The 27,546-nt window shown below is 44.5% G+C and overlaps 1 protein-coding gene across 3 annotated transcripts in view; it reads left to right on the plus strand.

Annotated features, from left to right (window-relative positions):
* The first annotated feature begins 8 nt into the window (after positions 1 to 8).
* Positions 9 to 27,546, plus strand: part of AMOT (angiomotin) — a 52,547-nt gene continuing 25,009 nt past the window's right edge. Inside the window, exons 1-5 of one of the 3 annotated variants that reach the window (XM_085319708.1) lie at positions 9 to 504; positions 13,883 to 14,043; positions 15,551 to 16,469; positions 22,808 to 23,261; positions 25,959 to 26,103. In XM_085319708.1, coding sequence (XP_085175834.1) covers positions 15,598 to 16,469; positions 22,808 to 23,261; positions 25,959 to 26,103 — 1,471 coding nt within the window. In that variant the 5' untranslated portion in view covers positions 9 to 504; positions 13,883 to 14,043; positions 15,551 to 15,597. Of the gene's footprint in view, positions 505 to 8,548; positions 8,851 to 13,882; positions 14,044 to 15,550; positions 16,470 to 22,807; positions 23,262 to 25,958; positions 26,104 to 27,546 lie in introns of those variants that run through there. The other 2 variants (XM_085319709.1, XR_014897661.1) reach the window with 2 other exon arrangements.

The raw sequence follows: 27,546 nt of genomic DNA on the forward strand, positions 1-27,546 counted from the left end.
GCTGCGCGCTCCGCCGCGGCGCCTCCCCCGTCCGCGTCCCTCTCTGCTGCCGGGCTTAAAGGGCGGCCGCCTCCCCTGCGCTGCCGGCAGCTCTGCCCGTCCGTCTCGATCGCTCGGCTGAAAAATCTATTTATTAGCACCAAGCCCCCCTAGCCGCAAGTCCAGCTCATAGCACGCTTGCCTTTCTGCGCAGTACGCTTTATTGCTGGAGTTTAAAAAGTGCCCCCCTCCCCACCCGGTTGTATTGACACTGAGGATGAAGAAGGATTTGCAAGTGAAAGCGCCTTGAAAGGCAGCAGCGCTTGGAGCGAGCTCTGCTCTTCGCCTCTTGAGCCGCGAATTCCACCCTTTGCCCCTGCTCGGCCCGCCCGTCTGCCCTTTACTCCGCGGGCTAAAACACCGGCCGCCAGCGGCAAACCCGGCGAGAAGCCCCCTTTGGCAGCGGGGGCCTCGGGGCGCGGAGCGGCCGAGAAGAGGAGCCTTTCGTCTGCGGCGGGCCGCTAGGTAAGAGCCGGGCCGGGGCGCCGGGCTCCGGGCGCGCGTCCTCGCCGCGCGGGCCGCGGCGCGCCGCCTGCTCCCCCGAACCTCTTGCCGGCCGGTCGTTCCCCCCTCCTGAAAGGATTGCTCTTCGTCTTGCAAAGCTGTCACCGAAAATAAACGTGGCCACTCGTTTCACCGCCGACGGTAAATATCAGTCAAAATTAACGATGCGCCGTGCGGAAGCGGATAGGGTAACGTTCGGTGACGCTAACGCGAGTGGGAGCGGGTCAGGCTCTGCTTGAGAGAAGTCCCGTTCCTTGCGGTGCTCATCTGAGGCAATCGCGGTCGCTGCACTCGTAATCCACGTGTCGAGGCCGGCTTTGCTTGTCATGCTTTGCAGGGAAGCATGTATGTGCTTTTACGTACGCGTGTGCGGCCTCGGCTCCTATCAGTTGTGGTTTCTTGTTTCGCACTGAAATTTCTTTTAAAGTACTTTACTCTGTGTCACAAGGCGTAAGAATGTTGATCCTGTAGTTAAAGATGTGCACATGCTTTAACAGACTYGAACACGGCTAGTAACATGCTTGGCACTGTACAGAATAAAGATACTTATTTAAAAAACAAACAAAAACCCTAACAAGACAAAGAAAATATAAGACAGAAAAAGCAGCGTGTGCATGTGCTCATAACTGGATGAAGGCCCAGTCTCCGTGCAGGGGTGTGTTTTGTAGCATACCTCTTTTGCTAGAGCAGAAGTATTGAATGGTCGTTTGCAAGTGCAGATGGTGCTGTGTGTTTCTAACTTTTCTTCTCCCTCAGCCTGGTATCCACATCCACTTCCCCTAGGGCAGAGTTTCATCGCTACCAGTCTTTTGTGCAAGGGAAGGATCTGTGGAATTGTGTATGAGGCTCGTACTCCTCCTCCTCCTCTGCAGAGAGGATTATATTGTTCCCTGTGGAAACATACGGCACCCCCCATCGGGAGGATCTAGCTGTTTATCTAGTGAAACCAGCCTTCATACCATGCTCTTCCCCACTGCGTGGGTTTTTCCTGTAGATGATACAGGAAATGCTAAATATTGGTCTGTTGTGGTCTCTGTTCCTCTTTTTTTTTTCTTTTTTTTCCCCTCCCCTCCCCCTTTCTCTTCCCTGGGGAGTTTTCTGTGGGAAGATTAAGTGGAAATAGGTGTCTTGTTGCCCCTTTATAGAGTGGGCAGCAAGTCAGYGTGTTCTGAGCTGGTGGACCATTGGAGAACTGAGGTTCTCCCCCAGGCTCTGTGGAGCTTCCTCGCTGGCTGTTACACCTCCCCAGGGAAGTGGGATGGATGTGTGCCTGGGATCCAGTGCTAGGCTCAAGGGAGAGGACATGGCACAGGTTTTGGTTGCTCTCTCTTTTTTTCTGCTACCCTGGACATTGTCTGGGGACCAAGTCTCTCTACCAAGGCAGAGGCAAACACATGAGAATCATCTTCTGGAGCTTGTGCTGCACTTTYACACCGCTCCTGCGTGAGTGATGGGCAGCAGCATATTGTTCAGGACTGATGCAGAGATAAGAATCCTACATCCAAGACCACCACCCTATTAAATCCTTGGGTCAGATTTTTGCCACTGTTACCTCTTTGACTGATCCCGCTAGGCAGACGATCATGAGCTGACCCTRGAAAATTTCATCCTGTGCTAGAAGCTGTGGTTGCGGTTTCTTCTGGGGCACTTGGTTTCCCTCTCTTTTTCTCCAGGACACTTAATTGTAGCATAACCCCTGTTCTTAAAATGTTGCTGGGACCCACATGCAAAACGTACAGTGKTTTTTCTCTGCTCTTGCACTCTCCTGAGGAGAGAGTAGAGATTTCCAGGGGGAGGGAAAWAGAAACACGATTTTCCTCCAAGCTCACTGTTTTCCTCCTTCTGGAGAAGTTTTGCAGGCAGCAGTGCCTGGCCTGGGGAGGAGGTTGGAGGCAGAAAATAAGTTAGGCACTGCTAAGCGTGCGGAATGGGCCGTAATATAGTGGGACATGGGACTGCAGATTCCTCCAGATGCTGGTGCCTAATAACTTTGGCATGGTATCTGTTTCGAATTGTTGTGCCTGGTTAATATACTGATACCATAGCTTGTTATTTTACCTGCTAGTGATGACACGTAGCAGGAGTTTTGCAGTCTAAAGACTGGAGAACCAAAGTACTKCTCTTTGCTAAAGCACATGTAAGTGATTTTGGACTAGTACGTGGCCCTCTTTGCAGCGTAGAATGCCGCAGCTGGGCCACAGGGTTTTCATATGCCTGTAATATGAATGCATTAAAACTCTCTGTAGTCTGTAGTAGAGCTCAAAGGGCAGCTGATTTAGGCGTGCTTGAATGTTAAGGTTAGGAGATCACATTCCAAAGGTTACTAGATGAAAGCAGTTGAAGACGGTATAGCATAAATATTTGATTCGGATAGAAGGGATTGGTGCAAATCCTTTTGTTCCTTCTGCAAAGATGTTTTGTAGGCAGAGTGCTGTTGAGGGGGGAATTATATATGTAAAAACTTCTTTGTGCCGGAGGAAGTAGTGTAACATAGTGTCCTACTGCTGAATTCCACTAGACTTCTTCTCATGGGATACACTATTGTCAGCAACAGCTAAGAGAACTAATGTTTTTAAATGTAAAATGACTCATAATGCATGGGCTCTTGAAGTTAGGTTTAACAGTGTATGCAAACATTGCCAGCTGGTGGGGATCTTTCTGGATAAATATGAGCTATATTTGTACAAGAAGGCTCGAGTGATGTATTTCAGATGCATCCTGATTAGCATAAGCTATTCACTTTGTAAAAGAATAGCAAGAATCTTAGAAGTGTAGATAATTTAATAGTCCTCTTACTCTCTTTATCCCCTCCTCCATAAGGAGACTGCCTGATCTTTTTGTTTATTTAGAAATGAGGTTGCGTGTCTTCACTGCCGYATTTTCCTCACCATGACAGTGAAATTGAAAGTTTGCAATCCCTGAGTTCTCAAAACATAAACTGTTCTTCCTCTTCTACCCCTTCCTTGTATCTCTAGCTGAGACTAATGTGTTTTTCTTGATGAAATAAATTCCTGCCTGCACCTCTTCCTCTGTACAGCACCCAACGCAAGAATGGCTTGCTGCACGGCTGGGACTCACTGTCACTGTAATGAATGTTGAAGTAGCATTTCAGCTTGTTAAAGACTTTCTGTTCTTAAGATAGAGCACAAATGTAAGCCTGTAGGGTGTTGGCGTATTAATGTATGTACAGCAATAATTCTAATTCCACAGTTACCATTGGTCCAAATGTGTGTTAATTTAAAAATGCTGTTAGCTACGAATCTATCCGTTTGCAGTTCTTAGTTYGTTCATACTGACAGCTTTTAAAGAGAGCTGCAGAACGGTAACCCAACGGAAAGACAAAGCGCAATAAGAAAGTTCCTGCATGTTAAGATCTTGTGTTAAACTTAAACCTGGCTCTGAACACCTGTGAGCTATGAGATTTCGTATTCAGGCCAGAATATGGTGCGTGTTAGTCTCTCTTCTGAATTACAGAAGAAAACTATGACCTTGTTCTTGGCAAAAGGTTTCTTGGATTATTAGATGTTCTCACCTTGGGGTGAAGTGTAAATGCTTTTACCATGAAGTAAGGTGCCTGTTTTCCCCCATCTACCTCTTCTTGCATGTTCCCTTATGCCAAGGGTTTTTCAGGCACCTGCTCTTTGAGGAAGTCTTCTAAAAGTTCTTCTAACTGAAACAGCCTTATGGATTCTTTTGCCTGGCTGTTGTGGATGCTACAGTGGGAGTGGAATGGCCTTGGGTTGCCGATGTTTGCTGCTAGGTATCCCCCTTCCGTGGAGACCAAATGTTTGCAATAGTGCGAGAATGGCCATTCCTGGTGAGCGGCAGTAAGGTTGAAGCTTCTCGTTCTCCCATTCTAGCCACTGAAATGCCGGGGAGGACTTGGAGCTCTTGGGTCTTCACAGAAGTGTGCCAGATCACCCCTTGCCAGGGTTATAAAGCTTAAGGAAGCACTAGAGGGTTTGTCAAAATGATTTAATCGGTTGTGTTGAATCTAGGCTGCAACCAATTTCTGTAAGATTGTCCTCTGCCTTCAGGAGTTCTTTACTTGTCTTCCTTTMTCTAACGTGTAGTTGCTTTCTAGATCAGACTTCCAAATACCTCTTGTGCCTGATCTTCTCTCTATATGTGCCCCSTGTATGGCATCTTCATTTTATAGGCTTTAAATCATTGTCTTTATGAAAGAGCAGGTATGTAGCTGCCCTGTGAGACTAGACTAGCTGTGTGAGTTACTCGCTTGTTAAACTCTGTTAGGCAGGGGAGTGTATTCCCAAAGAGCTTGGGAACGCCGTGCCGGCCACGGGATGAATTGCATGCTGCAGGCTCCACGCTATGGCCCGAGCTTCAGCTTTTGTAAAAATATTTAGTTCATACCTTCCACAGATCTGAYACTGAAATAGTGAAAATATTGTACTGTATAGTAGGAGAACTCTGAAGTCAGCAAATACAGATATTTTGCACATTACTTGGCTTTCCAAAGTAGTCTTGAAACTTTATTATTCCCCAAAGTTGCTGTTTTTTTTGTTTGTTTTTTGTTTTGTTTTTTTTACTTAAAGAATTATAAAAAGGAGGTCCTAGGAGCAATTAATTTTTAAAYATACAGTGTAATATTCGTTTATCTTGCCAGTGATATTTGTCCTTCTTGCGTCTTGTGACTGTAAGGGAAAGCAATTTTGCAGGGCTGATGTAACTTGTGTTTACCTAGGCACTTGGACTTAATTTTCTGGAGTAATACCATATCTAAAACTTATCTGTGTAAATGCATGTATAGATGGCTGTTCAGGGCAAACCAGACGCCTGATTTAAGTACAAGATTGGTGAATAAGGAATGAATAAGTGAATGAATGGGAATGAAAATAAGTCTGGAATACAACAGAAAACTAAGAATAAAATAAAAAAACTTGTGGAAATTGAGTTCTCAAAGTCTGCTGCTCTTCTAAAATGTGGTTTTATGTGAGGCACTTAGCTGAAGCGGAAGAAGAACATGTGTTGGAGTCTCATACACATGGGTTGTGCTCGTCATTCATGGTAGTTGTCCAATGTGTCATGTTTTGCTGTGAGCAGCTCCTGTATTGCTAACTTAGTGCTGAAAAAGCGAGGGCTCTCCCCTGTTCCTCATAGCTGGATCCTTTCGGGTTTTACTGGCATGCGGTCTGCATTCTTGGTTCTGCAGAAGGGGTTCAGAGTTTTTTTGTTTGTTTGTTTGTTTGTTTGTTTTTCTGCTGAGTATTTGAAAATCTCTGGGAAATTGGAGAAGTATTTGAAAGCTACTTCAGAGTATATCAGGTTCATCAGCAGTGGTTGGGATATAAACCCAAGACTTTGCTTAAACTAAAAAGAAGTTCACTGATTTAATAAAAGCTTTTTGAAGGTTTTGCTATTAACAGCATTTAAAATAACTAATTGTGGGCTAAGATATTGTTGACCATTTGTCTTATGTGAATGCATATGAATTAAGCTGATTTGAGTTTTTGTTTAATTAATTAATTTGCATTTGTAAGACCTTGCCTTTGTAAGAGTTTTATCACAATAATGTTGCTATTTGTTTTAAAAATGCTTTGTGAGTCTACCTAACTTGCTTTCTAAACCAATTACTCTCTTAGGATTATTTACTGCAACCCTCAAGGAAAGTAAGATCACTTTTACAACACATCAGTGAGTTGGTTCACTTTAGGCTATGGTAGATTTTTATTTTATTATATTTTTTTCCTGCTGTTCTAGTTCGGATGATTGTATGTCCGAGTGAGGCAAGTTGCATCGCCTGGTACTAGTGCTAGCCTGTCATGTTGTAGGGCTTGGGGGAAAACAGGCTGGGGGAAACACTTCCCTCATTTGCCAGTTGGGTGTTTGAAAAGGAACAAAACCAAAACCTCTTCCATATTTCTCGAGGCACAGAACATAGAAATGATGCAGGACAGTCTGCAGAGTGCACAAAGAATTAGCAGTCTGAAAATTACCTGAAATCATCGCAACCGAACGCTAGTATTTGCTGTGTGTAGTCTGTATTAGTAAAACCGATTTGGAAACACTTTTACTGCAGCACGTAAAGGCTGAAGGGACTGAGAACAACTACGTTGTCTATCCACCCTGCCCTTGGGTAGGAGCAGCCGTTGGGAAGGGAACCGTCAAGAGCAGGCAGGAAGGAGCGTTCCAAAGTTACATGAAAAAACTCAACTTTTAGTGTTGTTGGGCTGGAACCAGGCATGCAGTGCTTGGGTCTTGTGTAAGAAAAGAAAACAAACAAACAAACAAAACCATAGCACCGGTGATACCTCGGTGTGGGGGAAGAGTGGAGTTTTCACCAGAGAAAGACAAGTGAGTTTCTGGTTTGAGGAAGGAAGAAGGATGCCCAGACTGCTCCGATGGCCTTTGAAGGGACAGTCTCTTGGAGCGGTCTCAAAAGGCTGACTGGAGAGCAGGGCCCGAGACTCCACCAGTCGGAGGCCGTTGGCTCCGAGGGAGCTCTTCRGCTACCTGCGGCAGGACGTCGGGGCTGTCCCTGCTCCTTGGGCAGCAGCGAGCTCGAGTGCATTTCCTACTGTCAGCTGCAAGTGCTGCCAACTGAGCCTGGCTACGTCCCTGAGGGACAAGTGGGACAGATTAATCATTTTGGACTTGCACTCAAGGAACGGTGTGTTCACTATGGTTTCTGTGCATCCRGTAAAGTACGTTTTGGCGCATCTCGACTCTTAACTGGTGTAGCACCTGCTGTGTTCCTGGTTCTTAACACAGCACAGTCAATGCACATGAGTAGGTTTTCTTTGTTAGGGGAACATTATATAGCCCTAACTTGCTTCTGCAACTGCTAGGGATGCCCACGGAAGCRTCATCTCCAGCTGTTCAAAATATCCAGAAAGTTTTCCTGCTTTCTACTTGCAAAAGTTCTAGGATAGCTCCATCCTTGATCAAAGACATTTAGGTAGAATTTGCACTTAAGTATTTGCTATTCCACCCTCTACAGCAAATCTTTCTAGTAGTGATGAAGTTTATATTAGCAAGGATGTAGTTTTGCTAGTATGGTTTACACACAGTTTCCTAAATGTGTACCTAAAAACAATTATTTCCCAGTGTAACTGCATCTGCTTTAGCAGATGGTTGCTGGAATAGTTACATTGCAAGAAATCAGTTCCCTGAGTGACATAGTTGTGACAACAAAAACATCCATATAGGCTGGGACTTGGCCAATCAGCGCTCTGCCCAAAAGCACATAGCAGTATCTTCCTCCAGTAATTAATCATCTTACAAGTAATTAAAGATTTTTATGAAGTACACGTGAAAATCCCAGGTGGCTATGATAAAAGAACACCAAAGCACTTTTATAACATCTCACTTTCCAAAAATTAGGTGCTCTGTGATGGACTATGTCTTCAAAACAAAAACAAGCCCCAAAAGCATCTCTGTGAAAAAAGGAGGACCCAAGCCTGGTCGCTTTCCTTACTCTGTGACTAGTCCCACGAAATTCTGCAAAACTACTTGGTGAAGTAAGAAGAGCTTCCCTATATGAGAAAGGGCTTAAAATAGTTACCACAGTTAAACGGTGGTAATGCCAGAAAAACCAGAAAATTCCACGCAGAAGTTAGGCCATGGTGATTGTTTTCTACTCCGTACCCTTCTCCACCCGGAGTTGTTATTTGTATCAAAATATGATACAAATTTTCAGGATGTTAAAACTGGTGTAGGAGGAAAAACTACATTAAGATAATGTAACAGTGAATTGTCTGTTTAGGGAGTGTATTTCTGTTATTTGGGGGATTTAATCTTTTAACTTCAAATTTTGACTTTATTTTTAATGTAGATGCTGATTCTAATCTCCTTTATCTCGCCAGCAATTAAAATGGCCTGCTCCTATCAGTAGGGACAAATGATGCGCTGTCAACGTTTTGCTCGCTTCTGATAATGCACACGAAGCTGGTCTGCGTGTTTGAAGATTACATTTTACCCTCACATGGTTTTCATTATCCGAGCGCCCCGAGGAGAGGCCTGGACTAAATCAGCGAAGGAATGGCGAAACCGCACGGCGCAACGAAAGCGGGGCTGAGGCATACTTGGGATAGTTGTGGGCCAGGGGCTGCTGACGACAGAGGCAGGGCGCTGCCCGAGCGCTCGCAGCCGCGAGAAGCGGGGCGTTCTTAAACAAAGCTTGACGCTGGATTAAAACCGCGGCTTGGGTTCGCAGCCGTTCGCAAGTTCTGCGAAGCCTGCGGTGTTTGAAGCAGAGGGATCTTGCTCGGTGCGCTCTGAAATGAGACCTGATGTCCCGAAGCCCCTGTGAGCTGGGTCTGGTTTTGTCAAGCAGGCATCTAAAAGGTGAGATCCTGGCCTTTATGAAGTTGGTAGCAGAGCTCCTGTTGTCTCTGTTGGATTTGAGGTTTCATTAAAAACGCAGAAACCGCAGTAGACAGGGCTGTGCCTGTGCGGGTGTGTGGCTGTGCTGGTAGGACTGCGTAACAGTTTAGATAAGCGAATGTTGTGATGTGCGTTCCCAGCAAACAGCTGGATGAGCGTACCTAGGCTGGTTTTGCTGTTAGACCAGTATATCCAGAATAAATCCCCAGGCCCCTCTGAGCAATCTTAGAAGTTCCAGTTGCAAAATCTTAGAGAAGGTTGAAACCCTGTAAAACTTACCGAAATGCTGACACTTGTGAAGCATTCCTGTTAATCCTGGGTTCCTTAAGACTTTTCCTGCTTGGGGTGTGTGTGTGTGTGTGTGTGTGTGTGTGTGTGTGTGTGTGTGTGTTTTTAATGTAAATCCCGAGTTACATTAAGATTACAGGTACCTCCCTGTGCAGAAATTGGTACTTTGTACTGATACAGCAGTAATTTAAAGGTCAAGTAAGGTCTTTGGCATTTCTCCTTGGAGATGTTAGCCAGAGGGGTTCTTTTTAAATCGGTGTCTTTGCCGCTTTGCTGTAAGCCAGGCCGAGCAACTTGCTGCTTTCCTGCAGGCCTGCCAAGCGCTCCTGTGCAGTCTGGTCCCAGCCCTGCGAACGCTTGAGGGGGCCGCTCAGCAGGCCCGCCCGAGGCGGCGTGGGTCTTGCCGGAGGAGCCGGGCCCCCTCGGCTCGGGGAGTCGTGAGAGCCGCGATCGGTCCGCGGCTCTGCTGGGGCCCTCCCGCTGTAAGCCTGCCTGGTGAGCTAACTAATGAGCATGCATATTATTCGCACCCCTCCGGGTGACATTGTTCTTGCTTTTAGTTGAAAGAAGGAAGCTTTTCTTGTTTGCCCGGTGACTCTGTCGCTGTGGTATGAAGATGAGTAATGCTGGCGCTGCTCCATGCACCTGCTGGGTGCCACCCTCCACGCTCACCTGAGCCGCCGTCAGCAGATCCGGGCGAGCCGGGCTGCGACGGCTGAATGGAAGCTGGGAAGCGTTTACAGCTGGAGCCAGAAACCCGCTTCTGGTTAGGAGCAGGTACTGAAATGGTATTGGAGCTCCGGGGTTCGTCGTGTGCCGCCTTGCGGGTTTGGGGGTTGGCCCCAGAGCTCGGGAGCCTTTGTTTGCAAGGACTGTCCTAGCGTGGGGTCTCGCTCTTRCTCCTCCTTGGGCAGGGCTGACCTGGGATCAAGAGCATTCGCTGATGGCTTGTGCTGTTCATGAAATAATTTTTGGATGCTACCCTTTGACAGTGCTTCAGGCCACTTCAGAGGAGCATGTGTGCAGAGAAACCCTGTCTGCAGTGGTCTTGCAGGCACTCGTGCAAAGAGGCGTTTGCAGGATCAGGCGAGCAGCCTGCTGGGTTTTGTCAAGGCTGTGTAGCAAAGGGGTGGTTCTGTGCAGCAGTGTGAGACTCGGCGTGTGAGCCAGTCTGACACTGCCCATCARCTTCATATCCAGTCCTTTCTGTGCTATCTCTGTTTTGTATTCTCTCCCCGTATTACAGCGTGTAGGTATGTCTAAAGATGACTGTATACCTAAAAAGCAACCTGAGACCTTCATCTAACTTAGGAGCATCCCATCACCTGCACTCAACAAGCACAAGTAGCAGTATATACACATAGTTTAAGAAAAACATGGAACTACTTAGCAAAACCTTCAAGCCACTTGGAAACCCGCTGTCTGAAGAAGCTAAACTTACTGAGCTAAACTAGAGTTTGAAGTCCATTACTGGCAGTGGATTGTTTTGTGTGCGAATGATACAAAATTGAGTATTAAAAATGAAAGTGCTTAACTGTACTCCAGCYGTTTTGAGTCGGTGAACCTGTTCCCATCCCACCTGATGCATAAGCTAATTAGCTTCTTGGCCAAACAGTAATTTGGGGCAAGTGTGTACAGGCTGCCTGCATAGGGACTCTTGCATTCCTCTTAGTTTCACAAGCAAAGGGAAGATGCTTCTCTTCGCTTGTGAGGTTGCTGTTGCTTCTTGCAGGTTAATTGAGCTATAGCATTATAGGTACTCATCAAACAGTGGTGAGTAGCTCACTTGTCTAAGCTTGCTTGGTTTTTCTGTTYTGTTTTGTTTTGTTTTGTTTTTTAATGCTGAGAAATATTTGCATGCTCTACAGAAATGTGCTGCTTTGGTTCCTGACAGCCTGGCAGTATTATCATTTTAAATTCTTCATTAATCTCCATTCCTCACAGGGACTGGCAAGGTTCCTCTGCATAACTGTGGTGTTTAAGGCAGAGGCCTCTGCTGCTGATTTTCTATACAATGCCCTGCAAGCATAGGCCTTTTCTTCCTTAAGTAGTACCTATAAATTCCCCCTTTAWGCCCATTCTTGATGCGACACTATATACAATTCCTGCATTAGTTCTTCTGTCAGTTCCAGACTCAGATTTTTGGCTCAAGAACATACAGATATAAACTGATTGTGAATAATTTTGGAGCAGAAATTAAGATAGAATACTAAACTGATAGAGCTACGATGCATCAGCAACAAATGGCCCAAACTATAAGCATTATTTCAGTCTGAGAAGTTTACCCCAGAGTGGTTCCTTGAAACAGAATTGCTCTAGRACCGGATTTTCCATTTAAAAAGCGAAGTGTTTCTAGACTTTGCAATTAGGAGCAATGCAGTAGCCAGTATAGTTTTGCAGAGATTTTGGAAGCCTGAAATAATTCAAGTGTAGCTAACTCCATTCAAGCCTATGCATCTCAACAGATTTAGGCTAAACCCTTAAAGATGTCTATTTAAAGTGTCCACAGAACCTCTTCCAATTTTAGCATAAGTGATCAGATAGTATGATTATGCTTAAAGCCACAAACCGTGTGTGTGTGAAACTTTCCGGCTCTCTTGCAGCAGCTTTTTCAGTGCACCTCACTAATTTCAGTACAAAAATCTTTGGCACACTGAAAACCAAAATTGCTGAAAGAGCCTAGCACAAATAGAATTTGGTGTCCAAATAAGTAACACATGGGCTTCAGTACCGATTGTACTGTTCATTTTTATGTTTCATTACAGAAAAAAGTTCAGCTAACTGGTTCTGCCATAGAGTTTCCAGCTTACTCAGAAAGCAGATTCCAGGAATCCTGCCACCCAAGTTAGTTGCACAAGATTCTCTTTGTTAATTAAAAATAGCAGGATAGAACTGGGGGGGGGGGGGAAAGTCTTAACGCTAATAGTTGGTATGTAAAGAAAATCGATTAATTAGCCAGAATAGAGTCACAGAGTATCCCAGTCCACCTCTTGTTCTGGATATCCTGGCTGATTCCTAGTTTGCATCCACACTAACATTAGTAGTAGTGAAATCACAAATGCTTTCAGTGTGAGCTGTGGCCTTCCTTCATCGGGTCGATAGAATAAGCTTATATTGCTGTGATATAAAACTGTGTGTGTGAAATGGTTGCGTACGGAATTACTTCCTTGAACGTCTGAAGGAGTTAAACGTGCACATATTGAATTTGTCTGTTGAGAAAAATCTGTAAGGCAGAGAGGCAGAATCTCAAGCTGGGTTGTATCTTTGTATTTAAAAAAATACCCCCCCCCCTTTTACATTTTTCCAGTTGAGACAAAAGAAATCTTTGGGTGGAAAGACAGCATCACATTGCATAATAAAAGTCTTTATATGCTCTAATAAAAAGAATTGCTGAGGGCAACTTTGTTTTTTAAAAAAAGGAAAAAAGTTGCTGATGATATTGGTATGGGGGGACAAGGAATCTTTAACTTTTCTTGCGCAATACTGGGAAAAGAGGCTAGAAATTGCTCTAGTTATCTGCTATCTTAATGCTTGGTTTAAAGGTTCTTTGCTGCATATTTGCTGGCAGCTGTTTTCAATATATCCCTCTTGAGCTAAGTCACCAGTTAAGAATTTGACATTAGATGGTTTTTATTTTTTTTCTTTCAACCACCATCTTGAAGTACCCTACCACACAACACAGCCTTGTTCCCTAGTTAGATACTGCTCATGTGCCTTGGAATTGCTGTTGACACCTCAAGTATTTAACTTGCAGATGTCAGATAATTTTTGTAGGGTGTGGATGTGTGCCATAATAAGACAGAGAGAGAAGTATCCACATCTGCATTCCTTTACTACATCTGTTTGTTTTATTTTTGCAACATTCCAGGAAATTAAATTATACATCCCAGTGAATACTTTAAATTTCACTAGTTTTATTTTGTTAAAATTGCCTACTCTTAAAATAAAGCGTGCTGTGTGCGCGAGTATGTTCTGTTTCTTTTGCGTCATCTGCCTTTCTCTTTAGGATATTTTCGGTAGTAGATTTAACTCCTTCTTGGTTAACACACCTAAAACCATCTTTTTCTGTATTCATCAGATTCTTCACTCAGTAGTTAAAGTTTTTTCTAGTGCTTTCTCTCCTAAGAGGGAAAAAATAATGTAATTAAAGAATGCTTTGGGAATTAGAGCTGGGCTCTGCAGTGTATTTCTGGCATATACTTTGGCAATGTCCTTCACTTCTCTCACTTTCCTAATCTGTAAAATAAAGCTAATGCCCTTATACTGAACACTGTCACAGTCATTTTTGCGGCGTAGTTCACTGATGTTTGTAAAGCCATAGCACCTTTCATCAAAGGATTTCTACTGAAAAAGGAGCCATTAACACAGTATCATCATCTGTGCTGCAGCTCTCATTCTTAACAAAAAATAAAACAATGGAGTTAAGAATTAGTGGGTTTTAATCACTATTTCACTTGGAGGCACAGATGGGACAGAGCATTACTTGGCAACATTTAGTCTTGGAGCAGAAATTGTCATGATTAAAGCAGCAGCTGGAGCAGATTGTTAGATACAGGGGTTTTCTTTCATCCTAAAGGGATCAGAATTGCCGGGCTCTGAGAGCAAGTAAGGAGCTGCAAAAGAAAAATACGAAGTACTGGTCAAGGTTTATAATTCCTAGTGTCTCACCTGCTGATTAAAATGATGTTTTCAATGCTTTCCTCAGAATTATTTTGGAGGCAAGGAGAGTGTCAAGTGATTTCGCCTACTGAAGAGGAGACTGAAGCCATCTCTGAGAGGAGATCTTGGACTAGCAGGAGAAAAGCCGGGTGTCCCTCCATGTGTCAGAACTTCTCCTTACTAAGGAAGTCAAAGTGAAGGAAATAGGTACGTGCCACTTCAAGTAGGATTTCAACAGAATCTCATTCCAGGCCATTTATCAGGGCCTGAATTTCTAGATTGGTAAGGTAGCCTGGAATGAGAAGGATTTTTAACTCTCTCTCGCGCGTGCACTTGCTCACTCTCTCTTTTTTTTTTTTTTTTTTTTTGAAAAAAAATGGAGAAGGATTTTGTCTGCCTGATGTACTATATTAATAGAGCCATGCAGTAGGCTGTCTCGGCAGAGGAGACTAAGTAGTTATAGAGACACAGAAGAAATGACTCTTCATTTCTCTGGGCTCCTGCAGTCTGTCCCTGGTTCCGCCAGGGAACAAGCTATTTGGGGCAAGTTGCCTTTTGTTAAGGGACAACTTTATACAGAAGAAGAGTCTCAAAATAAAATGAATACCCCTGTGTATTCTGCTATTGAGGCAGAGCTGCAGCTCAGCCAACTGAGCTGCAGTCTCTGGGATGTTATTCTGGACTGTTCTGGCTCTGCTTTTAGTTACGTGTCTGAAAGGTATCATGGATTTTGGCTATTTCAACTCATGCAAGGCCAATGGGCTTAATTTTCAGTAACAACATATTCCTGACTCCACTGGGAGACTGATCATGCTGTAATCACTGTTGGATTGAATCCACAGGCTGTTGAATCTGCACTTAGGATGTGCTTGACATTAGCTCTTTAAATTTCTTTCATGGGTACACAATGCTTTTTCCTGTCACACTGAGGTCTTTTTCTGTGCCTTAGATCAGACAACCTTTTTTCTTCCTCTTGCTTTTGCATGCATTCAGTGATGATATTTAGATGTGTAAGGATTTGGTTGCGTTTGTATAGCAGGAAGTCTTCCCAGAGTCCTCACTTGCTCTAGTACGTAGTATTTTCTGTAGCAGGGAGACAAAGTGCTGATCTGACTCTGGATATTTAATAACTCTTAAAAATCTGCTGGTTAACCAGGTGTGCGTTATTTACTTTAAATGATCCAAGGTAAGAGATTCCTTTATTTCCTCTGATATATATACATATATATATATATATATAAAATCTTAATGAGCATCTTCTCTTTTTTTTTCTTTTTTAATTCTTCCATAACCTGACAAATTGCTGATTTCACCCTTTTATCCTTGTCTCCCTGCAAACATGGAAAATGTGTTTCATTGTTGGTAGCTCTAAGTGTAGAGCAAACAGGGCTCAGGCATTTTTACTGTCTTCCTGTGAATTATAGGTCTCTTTTCTGCCTGAAAGTAGCCTTGCTGTCTGATGTATTCAACATGTATTCTTACAGCTTGCAGTTGATTAATATTCCTATAAACGTGCAGGTCACCTTTCATCACCTTTTGAGGCTTTGCCCCCTTAGCATGCAAGGCCTTCTCATGTTGAAGGGCCTTCATGACCCCTATTGTTATGGGAACCTTTGGTAATCTAACCTGCATTTTTCCCTATTTCAAGCCATTGCTCTTAAATGTCTCCTGCTTGTTCCACTCAGGCGCTAATAAGCATGTCTCCTCTCCTTAGGTCAAGGGCATCTTTTACATTCCACCCAAAAGGCACCACAGTTTGAGATGAGGAATTCAGAAGAGCAAGCAGCTACGACAGTTTTACAGCGCCTGCTGCAGGAGCAGCTCAGATACGGAAACCCAAATGACAACCGTAACCTTCTTGCCTTACATCAACAAGCCACAGGAAATGCCCCCCCTTTCAACAGCACTGGGAGTCCAGCATCTCAGAACGAAGGGCTGAGCTCCCAGGACCACCAGCTTGTGACTCATGCTGCCCGTCAGGAGCCCCAGGGCCAGGAGATACAGGTGGACAACAGCATCATGGAGAAGCAGCTCTCCCCACGACTTCAGAACAGTGAGGATCTCCCAACCTATGAGGAAGCCAAAGTGCAGTCACAGTATTTCAGGGGCCAACCACATGCTAGTGTTGGGGCAGCGTTTTATGTAACGGGGGTCACCAACCAAAAGATGAGAACTGAAGGGCGGCCCACAGTTCAGCGTGTGAGCCCAGGGAAGGTCCACCAGGATGAAGGACTTAAGGACCTCAAGCAAGGACACGTCCGCTCCTTGAGTGAGAGGCTGATGCAGCTGTCCTTGGCCACCAGCGGTGTCAAGGCCCATGCGCCTGTCACGAGCGCGCCACTCTCCCCTCTCTCTCCACTTTCTCCTCAGCAGTCAAGCGACCCGTATAAAAATTCTGGTTCTAATGAGTTCTACAAGAACTCGGTGCAGCCCCCTTCCCAGCCCAACCTGAAAGGGATGGAGCAGCGGGGTCCTCCTCCAGAGTATCCTTACAAAAATGTGTCCACCCCATCCATGAACTGTAAACCTCAGGACTCGGGACATTTCTATAGTGATCATCGCGTGAGCCAGCAGGGAAGATCTGATGGGCCTATGATGAGGTATCAGCATCCCCCTGAATATGGGTCAGTCAGGTAAGCAAGATCCTAAAAAAAGGCTGTGACATTTAGCCAGATAAGGAGAAAGAGTACAAAATTCAGTCTGTTCCCCTCACTCCTAAGGCAGTAACGTTGTCATCCAGCAGAGATCCCGTCTCTGTTATGTGAGACGACGTACTGTGTTCAGCTACAGAGTGTGTCTGGAAGGACTGTAACCACTGTAACCTGTTCCATGAGTTTACCTGGAGAGGCCTGACAGTTTTTTCTTTAATCCTAAAAAGATACACATATGTATATATATTTTATGGCATGGAGAAGTTTAATGCAGCTCCAGAGCCCTACAAAAGGTTTGTTTAAAAAAGCCAAAGCTGTGATGTGATTCACTGAAGAAACTTACTGTTACTTCTTGCAAGACTAAGCTGTGCTGTAATTATGTCTGGCAAGACAAAAGATTTTTTAGGTTTAAACTGCACCTAAATACCACTTAGGAAAGGAGAAAGTGAATGAAAGCAAGAAGAGTGGGGAAGATAGTGGCGGCTCTGCTCCTTACTGTCTTATTTCTGTCTAAGACCTGGTGGGGCTGCAGTATGAGGATTTTGACCTGGCTTTGAAGCTGAAAGGCTGACAGCAAAGTAGCAAGAGCATTACTGCAGAAACGAGTGGTGCCAGGGCTCTGCGCATTTGTGTTCGCATGTACTGCGTTGCGTTTTGAGGGTAGCGGGAGGAAGGAACCGCTCCGTTTGGGAGAGGAGTCCGAGCTTTGGGGAATTTGAATCTGCTGAGGACCTTCCCAGTCCCGTGGGGAGCTATTTTCAGAGTTTGTCCACCATTGTTTGTGATCTGAAATGACTTCAGCAGCATACAAGCCTGATGAAAAGGCCCTTTGATCTGGCTAAATAAATAATAAAGAGGCCAGGAAAAGGGGAAGTAAAGGGCTTTTGGGGGGTGGCCTAATGATTGTAGAAGCTTGTTGAAAACGTTTTTGAAAATTCATGGGCCTCGAGTCTCTACGCACACAGGAAAGGGAATCAAGCCCTTAGCGGCTATCCTGCATCGGAAATACTCGCAGTATTGTATATAGCGTATCCGAGCTGTAGCCTGCTTGCTGTGTGAAGGAGAGGTATTTGAAAACACGCCAGCAGTCAACTCCTCTAGACAGGGTGATTTTTGTCTGTATTGGATGGATCCTGGCTGCTTCAAAAGAAAAGGGGGGGAGGAGGAGGAGAAAGGTTCAGCTGGCAAGATTTCCAGTAGGGGAAGCAACTGAAATTTGCCTTCAAAGCACTGGGAGTCTAATGAGGTTACTTTTTAACCTAAATAGCTGCGCAGAGAAGAGGTTTCCTTTGCAAGCAAATGCTGAAGCAGTAGAACAATTGCAAGACTAATCCATAAATTACAGCGCAGCGTAGCCGGGGCAGGGAGCGAGTCCTCGGGCCCCCTCCCTCTCCCACACGCTTTAAGAGAAACTGTCCTTTAGACAAGAAACCTTCTGTGTTACTGAAGGTGCAGCTGGGTAATGGCTTGAGTATTTTAAAAGCCTGTAGCTTTTAGGAGCCAGTTTCCCTCGCGCCGGGCAGTGCTGCAGTGCTAACGAGCGTCTTTGCAACCTCTGGAGGGCTGAAGTATTTTCAGCCGCTCCAGTTTTCCTGCAGTGGGGCTCTCTGTTTATCGGGATTAATTTGGACTGTTAACCGTGTGCATTTTTTGAACCATATGTCAAGGAAACAAAGCCCCTTCTCTCCGCGGGCGAAGGCACACCCTTTGCTGCGGGTTTTTCCCCTCATTGTTCGGTGGAATTTGAGGGTGACCTACCAGCACGGTTAAATAAAACTCGTTGAGCAAGATAAACATTGGGGAATTCACAGCGTTCGCGTGATTCACCCTCCCCAGGCTGGGAAAGGAATGGGCTGCGTGGTGAGCTCAAACCAGTCTGCAAACAGTTGGCCTCACCTGCTCTTGGGCGGTGTAACTTTGGGAACACGGATRTGTTCCTAAGGATGTCGGTGTAACGTAAACCCTGGGCACGCCGGAGGCATCTGCRCTGTTATTTGGAAATTTTAAAGCTCAGAAGAGGGCTGGCTACATGGGAAGCTCCAAAGTCCTGTTCTCTCCCTGTTCTGTCAATGCACTTTTKTATTAGTGATGGAAGTAAACGCTCAGGTTGGAGCCCTTGCCGCGAGGAGGAGAAGGATGCCTTGGGCTCGGCGTCGCGCACGGTCTGCGTGCCCGCCAGGATGGCTGGAGGTGGGGAAGAAGGGGACAGCATCTCGGCTCGGAGGAAGCCATCGGTCTCTCCCGTTCAAGCACCGTCCCCTGTTCAGAGCCCGAAAGACAGAGCTCTTGCTGGGGGGATTAATCCCGTTGACTACACAGAAGCTTTCCGAGAAGGAAGCCTGCAGAATTTGTCCTGTAATTAGTAAATCGCTTCTGTGCGCCGCGTTCCCCTGAGCAGCATCAAAGCAGGGGATAATCAGGTATGACGAGGAAGCAGAACAAAAATGTGGCCGTTTGGTTGCGGCAGTCTAATCAAGCGGAGTCTGCCCCCTCCTGTAGTTAATGTTTCCTGGGTTGTGCAGGAGGGCTGTGGGGGAGAGGGGAACTGTAACTGCTTGAACGCGACACGGGCAGGGAAGCCGTGAAGCTGGAAAAGTTTTTTAACGAGCCGGAGACCTTGCCTGATCTCTCTGTTCTTTGGCTGTCCCCGCTCTCCTCTCCCAGCAGATCTTCTGCATGGCTTGAAGTTTGCCGTCCCGCCAGTGTCGGCGCTCCCGATGGCTGGGTTTGCTTGGAAGACTGCCCTTACCCCGTATCTCTGTCTTCATGACTTAAAAGCTTATGTGACCCYTTTTAGTTGCAGAGCCATAAATCCAAGCGTGTACTTGGCCCACGTGGTGCGTTTCTCCGCTACATGCCAGAGGGCTTAAGGGAAGCAGAGATTCTTCGGTGGTACAGCCTTCAGGATGAAGTGGCCCTTAAAATTTTAAAATTACATTTTCAAACTTAAACACTTGTGGGAGTTATTGCACTGTTTTGGTTTTTTTTGGTTGTTTTTTTTTTCTGCATTTGGGTTTAAGGTCTTTTTCACACTGAGGCAAACTGAAGGACAGCGATTAAAGGTAATTTTATTTTCAGTGTATTTTGAGGATCTTCCTGCATTTTTCTATGAAATGCTTAGATTGGAATTAATTTTAATTACTCCTGCAAGGTTACCTGATTGCTGGCTGTATCGCATGGAGGGAAGTTTCTATTGTCATTCTATCAACAATTCTGTAGCTGACCTCAGTAGTGAATGATGCTTTAAAATTTTGGAGTATTATTTAAAAACCTTGAAAAGTCCATTTTGGTTCATTTACTTTTCTAAACCTCCAAATCCAAAATAGGGGTAATGGGGAATAAGCTGTGCGATTCTTATGTTAATCTGAAGGATTTCAGAGCCAGATATTTTGAACGCACAAAATACATTTAAGTATTTTATCACACAAAATTGAATGGTGGTGATGCTAAAAATATATATATATATATATATATATATATTCCTTGAATACATACGCAAAAGTTTGCATGCAAGGTTTTATAAAGCTGTTAGTTGTCACTGTGAAGTTTCTAGGTTAAAAAAAAAATCATTTTTTTTTTTTAATTTTCCTTGTTGAATTATCTCATTTGTTGGGAATATCAAAGCTTTTGTGACAGTTTGGAAGCTGTGCTTCAAGCCGGTTCCAGAGCTGATAGTGCAACAGAACTAGTGGCTCCTAGCTCTTGCGTTATGGCTTGAACCCACAAGATTGGTATAATTTCAAGATGTGAGAGGCTGTGTCTGTGAGTGCCAAACACTGGAAATTTCAGAACTGTATCTTGTTTAGAAATACTCAGGCATGATTTCCTAGAGTTCTTCTTTACAATGGATTAAAAAATAAAAAAATCATTTCCAGGCRTGTCAGTACAGACTGTCCCTTCAGAGTTTGTCTGCTGCTGTTGCTTTTCTTTGGCCACCTTCGCATTCCCGTTGGGAGAGCTCAGGCCCTGTGGAAATCACAAGATGCTGCCCGTGCTTCTTCTRGGATGGCCAAATAATGAGGTCTTTTAGTCAAGTAGCTCCAACTGTTTAACATTGGCATCTAAATAGTCCTCATTAGCTMTATAATATTAACATACTGAGATCAGTGAAGTCAGTTAGCCTCTCCTAGTAATTGCTTCAGGTTCTTTTCAGACTTAAAGAGGGCATTTTGTGGGTTCAGAATTGGACAGGTGCTTTTTTGCAGCCATGAGGCAAACTGGCAACATACCTATTTTGGTCAAACCTCTTTAGGTCACCATAGATTAATCATTACAGCAAAGTTATTCCATAAATGTTTATGACATCAAAACAGATCAATATGCCCTTACTTAAAAAATAAGGTCAAGAAACCAGGTGATTTCTGAAGATGCAGAGTTAGCACATAGCCTGGGTGAGAAAAGAATGTGGCTGGAAATCATCTGTGATAAGCTAGATGACCTTGAGCACGTTGCGTGGCCTTTGTGCCTTGTTCTCCATTATGAGAACTAACAAAAATAATGAAATAAATGCAACAAGAACTAGGGCTGACCTCCTAGGAGAGGAAGAGCCAACTTACTGCTACTAAGCTGAACATTCCTGAGGAAATTAGTTGCACATCTCTAGTCTACATGACCCCGAGATCCTCATGCAATGTGTGATCATTCCTGGGGAAAAACAGCTCTTGAAATGACGCTGCTGACAAGGAGCACAGTCACTGGAGTGTGAGAAAGAAACAAACAGTATCTGGAGCAGTAATTCTGTTTTTCCCTAYGTGGTTTGTTTTCTGTTAGGGAGATGTTTCTGTCCTGGTCTCTTAGCAGGGATGCTTGGCAAACGTGCCTTCTCTGCTAGAAAGATGCCCAACACTGGAATAGYGAGCTCTGTGGTGGGCTCAGTGTGTACGATCTCCTACGTGCCCTGCCAGCCAGATGTGATTAATGCAGCCGTTTCCTCTTTGGCCTGTATGGAGAGTTGATGCGTTTGCTCTGCACAGAACAGGAAGGATGATGCTGAGTGTTTGCACAGCRACCAAGAAGCCCGCCGTGTAACCCTTTAGCTCCTAGTTCAGCTCCATGCTTGCTGTTATAAATTGACGGGCTGCTGATACTCTTGGTGTGGTGGGGGAGCTGTGCTGGGGGCTCTCTCGTGYGTCCCATACCCCTTGTGCACTCAGAGCAAGCCCATGGGGTCTTTGGAGGTGGCCGTGGTGAATGCAGACAGCAGTGTGGCGCCATTCGGCACTGGCTATGGCCAGGTGGAACAGTACGTGCTCTTGCAGCTGTAGGGTTGAACTGAAGCCCGCAGGGTGGGAAACTTGATTGGGAATGTTTCAGAACACATTGAAGTGCTAGGCTGGGCTTGCTCCCGCCTCAGCTCTGTGCCCAAGAAGAGACTGGCTGTGGCTTAGAGAGGGAGAGACTTCAACTGCTATGTAAAGAAGGTGTCAAGAAGTTAAAGGTTGAGTGTCTTCAGAGATGGAAGCAAAGCCTGAGTCCTGAGGTCATCCAGCACAGTAAATGCTACATGATGTTCTAAGAGTGGGTACTTCCATGGCTAACACAGCAGAAATTGAGCCTGGGGTCTCCAGGGGTTGGGAAATGCGAGCTGGTGAAGCTTGAGTCAGTTCTGTAACAGACTTGTGCATGATGCAGATTCCTAGATCTGTCTTTGATRCCCTACAGAGGTTATTGTTAGGAGCAGTAAACACACCTGCTGCATAGATCTGAGAGAGCTCATGAATTGAAAGTCTGCTTCTGACTCTTATGTTGACTTTCACATCCTTTAACTCTCTAATTTTACCAGGCTGCAGCTTCTTGTTTGGCATTTCGAAATGCTTAGGCCAGTGGTGCCTGGCATAGTAATGGAGAATTTAGGCAGTTCCTTTAACTGTGCATCCTCTGAACTGCGGGAGAACATTCCTTGTTTCTACATGAGAGGTTGTGCATTTCTGGACAGAACAAAACAGCCCATTCCTAACAGTCTTCCGTTTAAGTGTTTTATCCAYAAAGTGTGGAAAGAAGTAATAAAAATAATTTTGGTCAGTTGATGGAGTTTCTACTAGTGTTTATGGATACTTAAAAATGGACTTAAGAGGAAAAACCTTCATGTATTTAGAGTTTATTTTCTGACAGCTGTTTGATTTTGAAGCCTTTTTTTTTTTAAAAAAAACAAACTCATTAAAATGAGGAAAAACCTCATTAAAAGACTTATGTATAAGCCTTTTGTGTGGGATGGCCTGTTTTTAGGAGCTACATAGGTACCTGCCTTCCACACTTTATTACTTGATTCATGCGCTATCTTCTGCATGACTTTCATGGAACTTCTTTTCTCTGTTTTCTAGGCAGAACCCAGATGTGCAGCTGCAGTTACAACAGAGACCACCTCACCACCACAGCCCGACTTCTTCCTTAACGTCCTTGGGGTCTTTGACTTTGCTTCAGTCTCCGCCACCATCCAGGCTATCCCCTTCCCAGCATCAGCAACCTCTGACTCCAAGCCAGGGAGATCCTGCCATTCTGCCAAGGACCCAGCAGCCATTCTTGTCAAACCAAGTCCATCAGGGAGATTTGTACCGACTATGTCAGCCCTTCCTAGGACCGCAGCAGCAGCAAGGCGACTCCTATTCAGTAATGTCCAGGGCTCAGCAAATACCTTCCCCTTATCAGCAGATGCAAGTAGATCCTTTTGCCATAGTTTCCAGGGCCCAGCAGATGGTAGAAATCTTGTCAGAAGAGAACCGATCTTTACGACAGGAGCTGGATGGGTGTTATGAGAAAGTAGCCCGGTTGCAGAAGGTGAGTGTTGTTAGATATTAGGTACTCTCCTGTGTCTAATACCCTCCATAACTGAATCCTCTGGTCTGCATTTGTTACATTGCTTGCTTAAGGGACTGGTTAGCTACTTTATAGCCTCATGTATCTGTACTGATCAGTCTGTATCCTGCCCCTTTGGGTAGTAACTTAGCTTCATCAGAAGATACTGCCAAAGCCCCTGGTTTTATTCTAACAGGTGACTGACGGTGCTCCAAGCAGCATCCCTATCAGGTATCTTGAAGAGACTGGCTGCTTGGCTTGCTCACTTAGAGCTGGTGGTCTTGTTTCTGGGATAGCAGTAGGCCTCATCTTTCTSTCAGTCTGAAGAGGGTTTAGAGAGAAGTTTCAAACTGTAATCACTCGGGGACAACAGGGGACGTTACTGTGAAACTGGTTGGCAGGACAGTATGTAAGAAAAGTACTGCCGCTGTGGCCACATTAGAGATGTTTGGACCYGCAGGACTGAAACTAACACATTTTTTGACACTAAAATTACTTTAAAAGCCCTCTTTCAGTACCACACAACTTCTGTGGAAACTTAATATACTCTTTTGATCAAACTGTTTGCCAGTTTTGCTTTTATGAAAGGACTAAGTGATGCCAAAGCCCTTCTCCCATGTGTGTTAAAAAGTTCTGATGASAGCTATCACTAAGATGCCCGTGAAGACGTGCCTTCAGTGCAGCCTCGCAGGAATCGCTTATTGATGAGCAGTGATTTAAAACTGTGCAGCAGGTCAGCTTTGCCTTTGCTTTGCAGCGAGAGGATTGGTGCCGCTTGCAGGTTAGGGCTTTGTGGGCCTTGCTCTGAGCGTTCGCCAGGGCCATAAAGATGTGTGGCTGATGATCAAGCATTTGCTTGAGTTCAGATGGTCAGTGTGGCTTCCCACGCTGCTGGTTCATTCCCTACATTACTGCTTTTTCCGGTGACATGTTCATTTTGTTGTCTGTTTTTCTTTCTTTTTTTTWYYTTTTTTTTAAGTTTCTTGGCTAGGAAGTGCTTTAGTGAAATGTTTGACAGCTTCCTGATAAATAATGAAAGAAGGATGAAAATGAACTCTCCCTCCCCTTGTTGATGCTTTACTGGAGACAGGCTGATGGGGTTTGCTATTGCATGGATCCGCACTTCCATAGCAGTGCAAAACCACGCTGGGTGAGAAGTTAGAAGTGAATCCTCCTCTGCCTTGGGAGATCAGTTACTTGCTCAAGATCATAATGAGAAGCTTTACACTGAAGGTTAGAAGGAAGGAGAAAACATATTTTATTGCAACTGTTCCCCCTTAGAATCATAGAATCAGTAAGGTTGGAAGGGACCTCTGGAGATCACCTAGTCCAACCTCCCTGCTCAACAGGGTCACCTAGAGCATGGTAGACAGGGCTGCATCCAGGCRGGCCTTGAATATCTCCAGAGAAGGAGACTCCACAACCTCTCTGGGCAACCTGTGCCAGKGCTCTGTCACTCTCACAGKGAAGAAATTCCCCCTCATGTTCAGGCGGAACTTCCTGTGSTTCAGTTTCTGCCYGTTGCTTCTTGTCCTGTCACATAGGACAACTGAGAAGAGTTTGTCCCTATCCCCTTGACACCCTCCCTTCAGGTACTTATTGCCATTGATAAGATCCCCCCTCAGTCTTCTCYYMCCCAGGCTAAAGAGGCCCAGCTTTCACAGCCGTTCCTCGGAGGGCAGATGCTCCAGCCCTCTGATCATCCTCGTAGCCMTRCGCTRGACTCTCTCCAGYASCTCCATGTCTCTCTTGTACTGGGGAGCCCAGAACTGGACGCAGTACTCAAGATGAGGCCTCMCCAGGGCTGAGTAGAGGGGCARGATCACCTCCYTCGACCTRCTGGGAAMACTCTTCCTAATGCACCCCAGGAGACCATTGGCTTTCTTGGCCACRAGGGCACATTGCTGGCTCCTGGTCAACTTGTCATCCACCAGCACTCCCAGGTCCCTCTCKGCAGAGCTGCTCTCCAGAAGGTCAGCCCMSAGCTTGTACTGGTGCCTGGGGTTATTTCTCCCTAGGTGCAGGACTCTCACTTGCCCTTGTTGAACCTGAGGAGGTTCCTCTCYRCCCAGCTCTCCAGCCTGTCCAGGTCTCTCTGAACAGCAGCACAGCCCTCAGCTCTTATCAGCCACTCCTCCCATCTATCCTTCCAACACAATTTAGTGCTGAATATTTAAAAAATATTAATGAAATTGTAGAATTGTAAGCATAGAACATCAGAAGGTTTTATTGTGAACTTTAGACCATAAAAAAATAGAGCTGCAGAGTTCATCAGTAATGCAGGATCTGGCAATAGTTATTTTACTTATTCAAGTTGATATCACATTAGCTATCTATGTAATTGTTTTTTATCCAAAATAACAGCAGTGCCAACTGTTATGTGCTACCTCAACCTTTTTTAAAGGCAGATGACTTTCGTGCATTTTCAGTTTCCTGTATCTGACCATATGGGGCAAACGGAGCTAGTGACTGGAAGGAGAATCCAGATATCTTTTTTTCAGTCATTGGCTTTGTAACAGAGGATCCCTTGCAAATCTGAGCTTCTGTAGTTTTACATGATGTATATAGCTGTAGGTATATTTTATCTCAATAAAAAAGACTAGAGCCTCAGATTACTTTCTAAGTAAAATGCATTGCTAGTGATAAAATAGTAAGTGCTTGTTTTCACTTCCACTGCAGCTGGAAACAGAAATTCAACAAGTTTCAGAAGCATATAAAAACCTGGAGAAATCGTCCTCTAAGCGGGATGCCCTGGAAAAGGCCATGAGAAACAAGCTAGAAGGAGAAATTCGCAGGCTTCATGATTTCAACAGGGACCTGAGAGGTGAATGAAGTAAAACCTTTTTCTTCACGTGTGGAGTTTTTTTTTGTTTGGACTTTTGTTTGCTTTTTGTTTGTTTGTTTTTATTGTTGTATTGGGATTCATTGTGTCTGGCACAGTTGGAATATGACAGGATACTTGGGTATGTGCAGTCTGGGATTTGAAGCGGTTGCTGGGAGTAGGGAAAAGACAGGTTTAGGAGAATGCTGTAGTGTCTCGTTACCAGCCTGTTTCTCATTGAGAAGAAGCATGCAACAAGCCAAATACCATAAAACAGATGCAAGCCTGGAATCCTCTCTTGTCTTATATCCTAGACACAATTTGTACAATTTGTTCAGTTTACACAAATGGAAAGGCGTTTTGCTGACTGCCTAATCCCACACCAGGCATGTTCACTTTATTTCCTGTCCAGTGACCCCTTCGCACTGACATACAAACTGCAGACTGTCTGCTCTTCCTGAAGGTCTTGTCATTCCTTATCAAAGCAGGCATCTGGTTTTTTGGATCCCCCTCTCTTTTCCAGGGTGAGATGTTATTAGTGTCTGGTTCTTGCTAAGAGGCTGAGGCAGTGCCGTGCCTGGGAATGGAGAGTGGTGTTGAATGGTATTTGACCTTAACACGGGTCAAAGTTTAAGCGTTACAGTTTGAAAGGCAAAAAAAACCCACTTGTGATTTTAGATGTTTAGAGGTGAATAATACGTGTTTTAAAGTATAACTTTATTTTTTTTTATAAAAGCCTTCCGGTTCCTTTACACATCATCTGTTCTCAGTGTCCTTAGTCGCTTATTAGAGCACGTTCCCAGAAACTGTTTTGCATCTAAGTAGTAAGGCCATACAGTGTCCAGTGCTATCAAGAAGGACAGTACACAAAGGCCTGCATTAAATATCTTATTCATAATAAAATTCATAGCATAAACTTTTCATTTATAATTTCATAGTCTGATCTAAACTTCCGATAGCCTGCAGCAAGCAGAACTGTTAAACTATACTTAAGATTTTATGTTTTTCCCTAAAGTCGGATAATTGAACCACAGTAACTTAATCTTGTAAGTCTTATGATTGAGTGGAGAATTATAGGGAATCTTTTAATTGCATGATGAGGTTTGYTTGTGTGGGAAAAATAAGTTTCTTTTCTAGAAATGTTTGAAATCATTCTTTATAAAACGAGTGCAATACAAAAAACTGAAATTAATCTTTTTCTTGTACTGAACTCTATGAAGTGGCTCAACATATTTGTAAAGATAGGAAAAAAAATTCTTGTGTTTTATAATTGTTTAAAGTAATTTCTTTGGAACTCTGCTTAATCTCTTTTGACTCTTTGTGTATGTCTACTTGAGGACATGATTAGAAACATTTCAAAAGTGTTTTTACATTTGACTGTGTAGAATTAGGAGATCTCTTCCCCTAGCTTGCATTAGAACTGTCCTTAGGAGGTGTGACTTCTTT

Source organism: Rhea americana, unplaced genomic scaffold, assembly GCF_003343005.1.
Source record: "Rhea americana isolate MKP2758 unplaced genomic scaffold, rheAme1 scaffold_6, whole genome shotgun sequence".
NCBI classification, from domain to species: Eukaryota; Metazoa; Chordata; class Aves; order Rheiformes; family Rheidae; genus Rhea; species Rhea americana.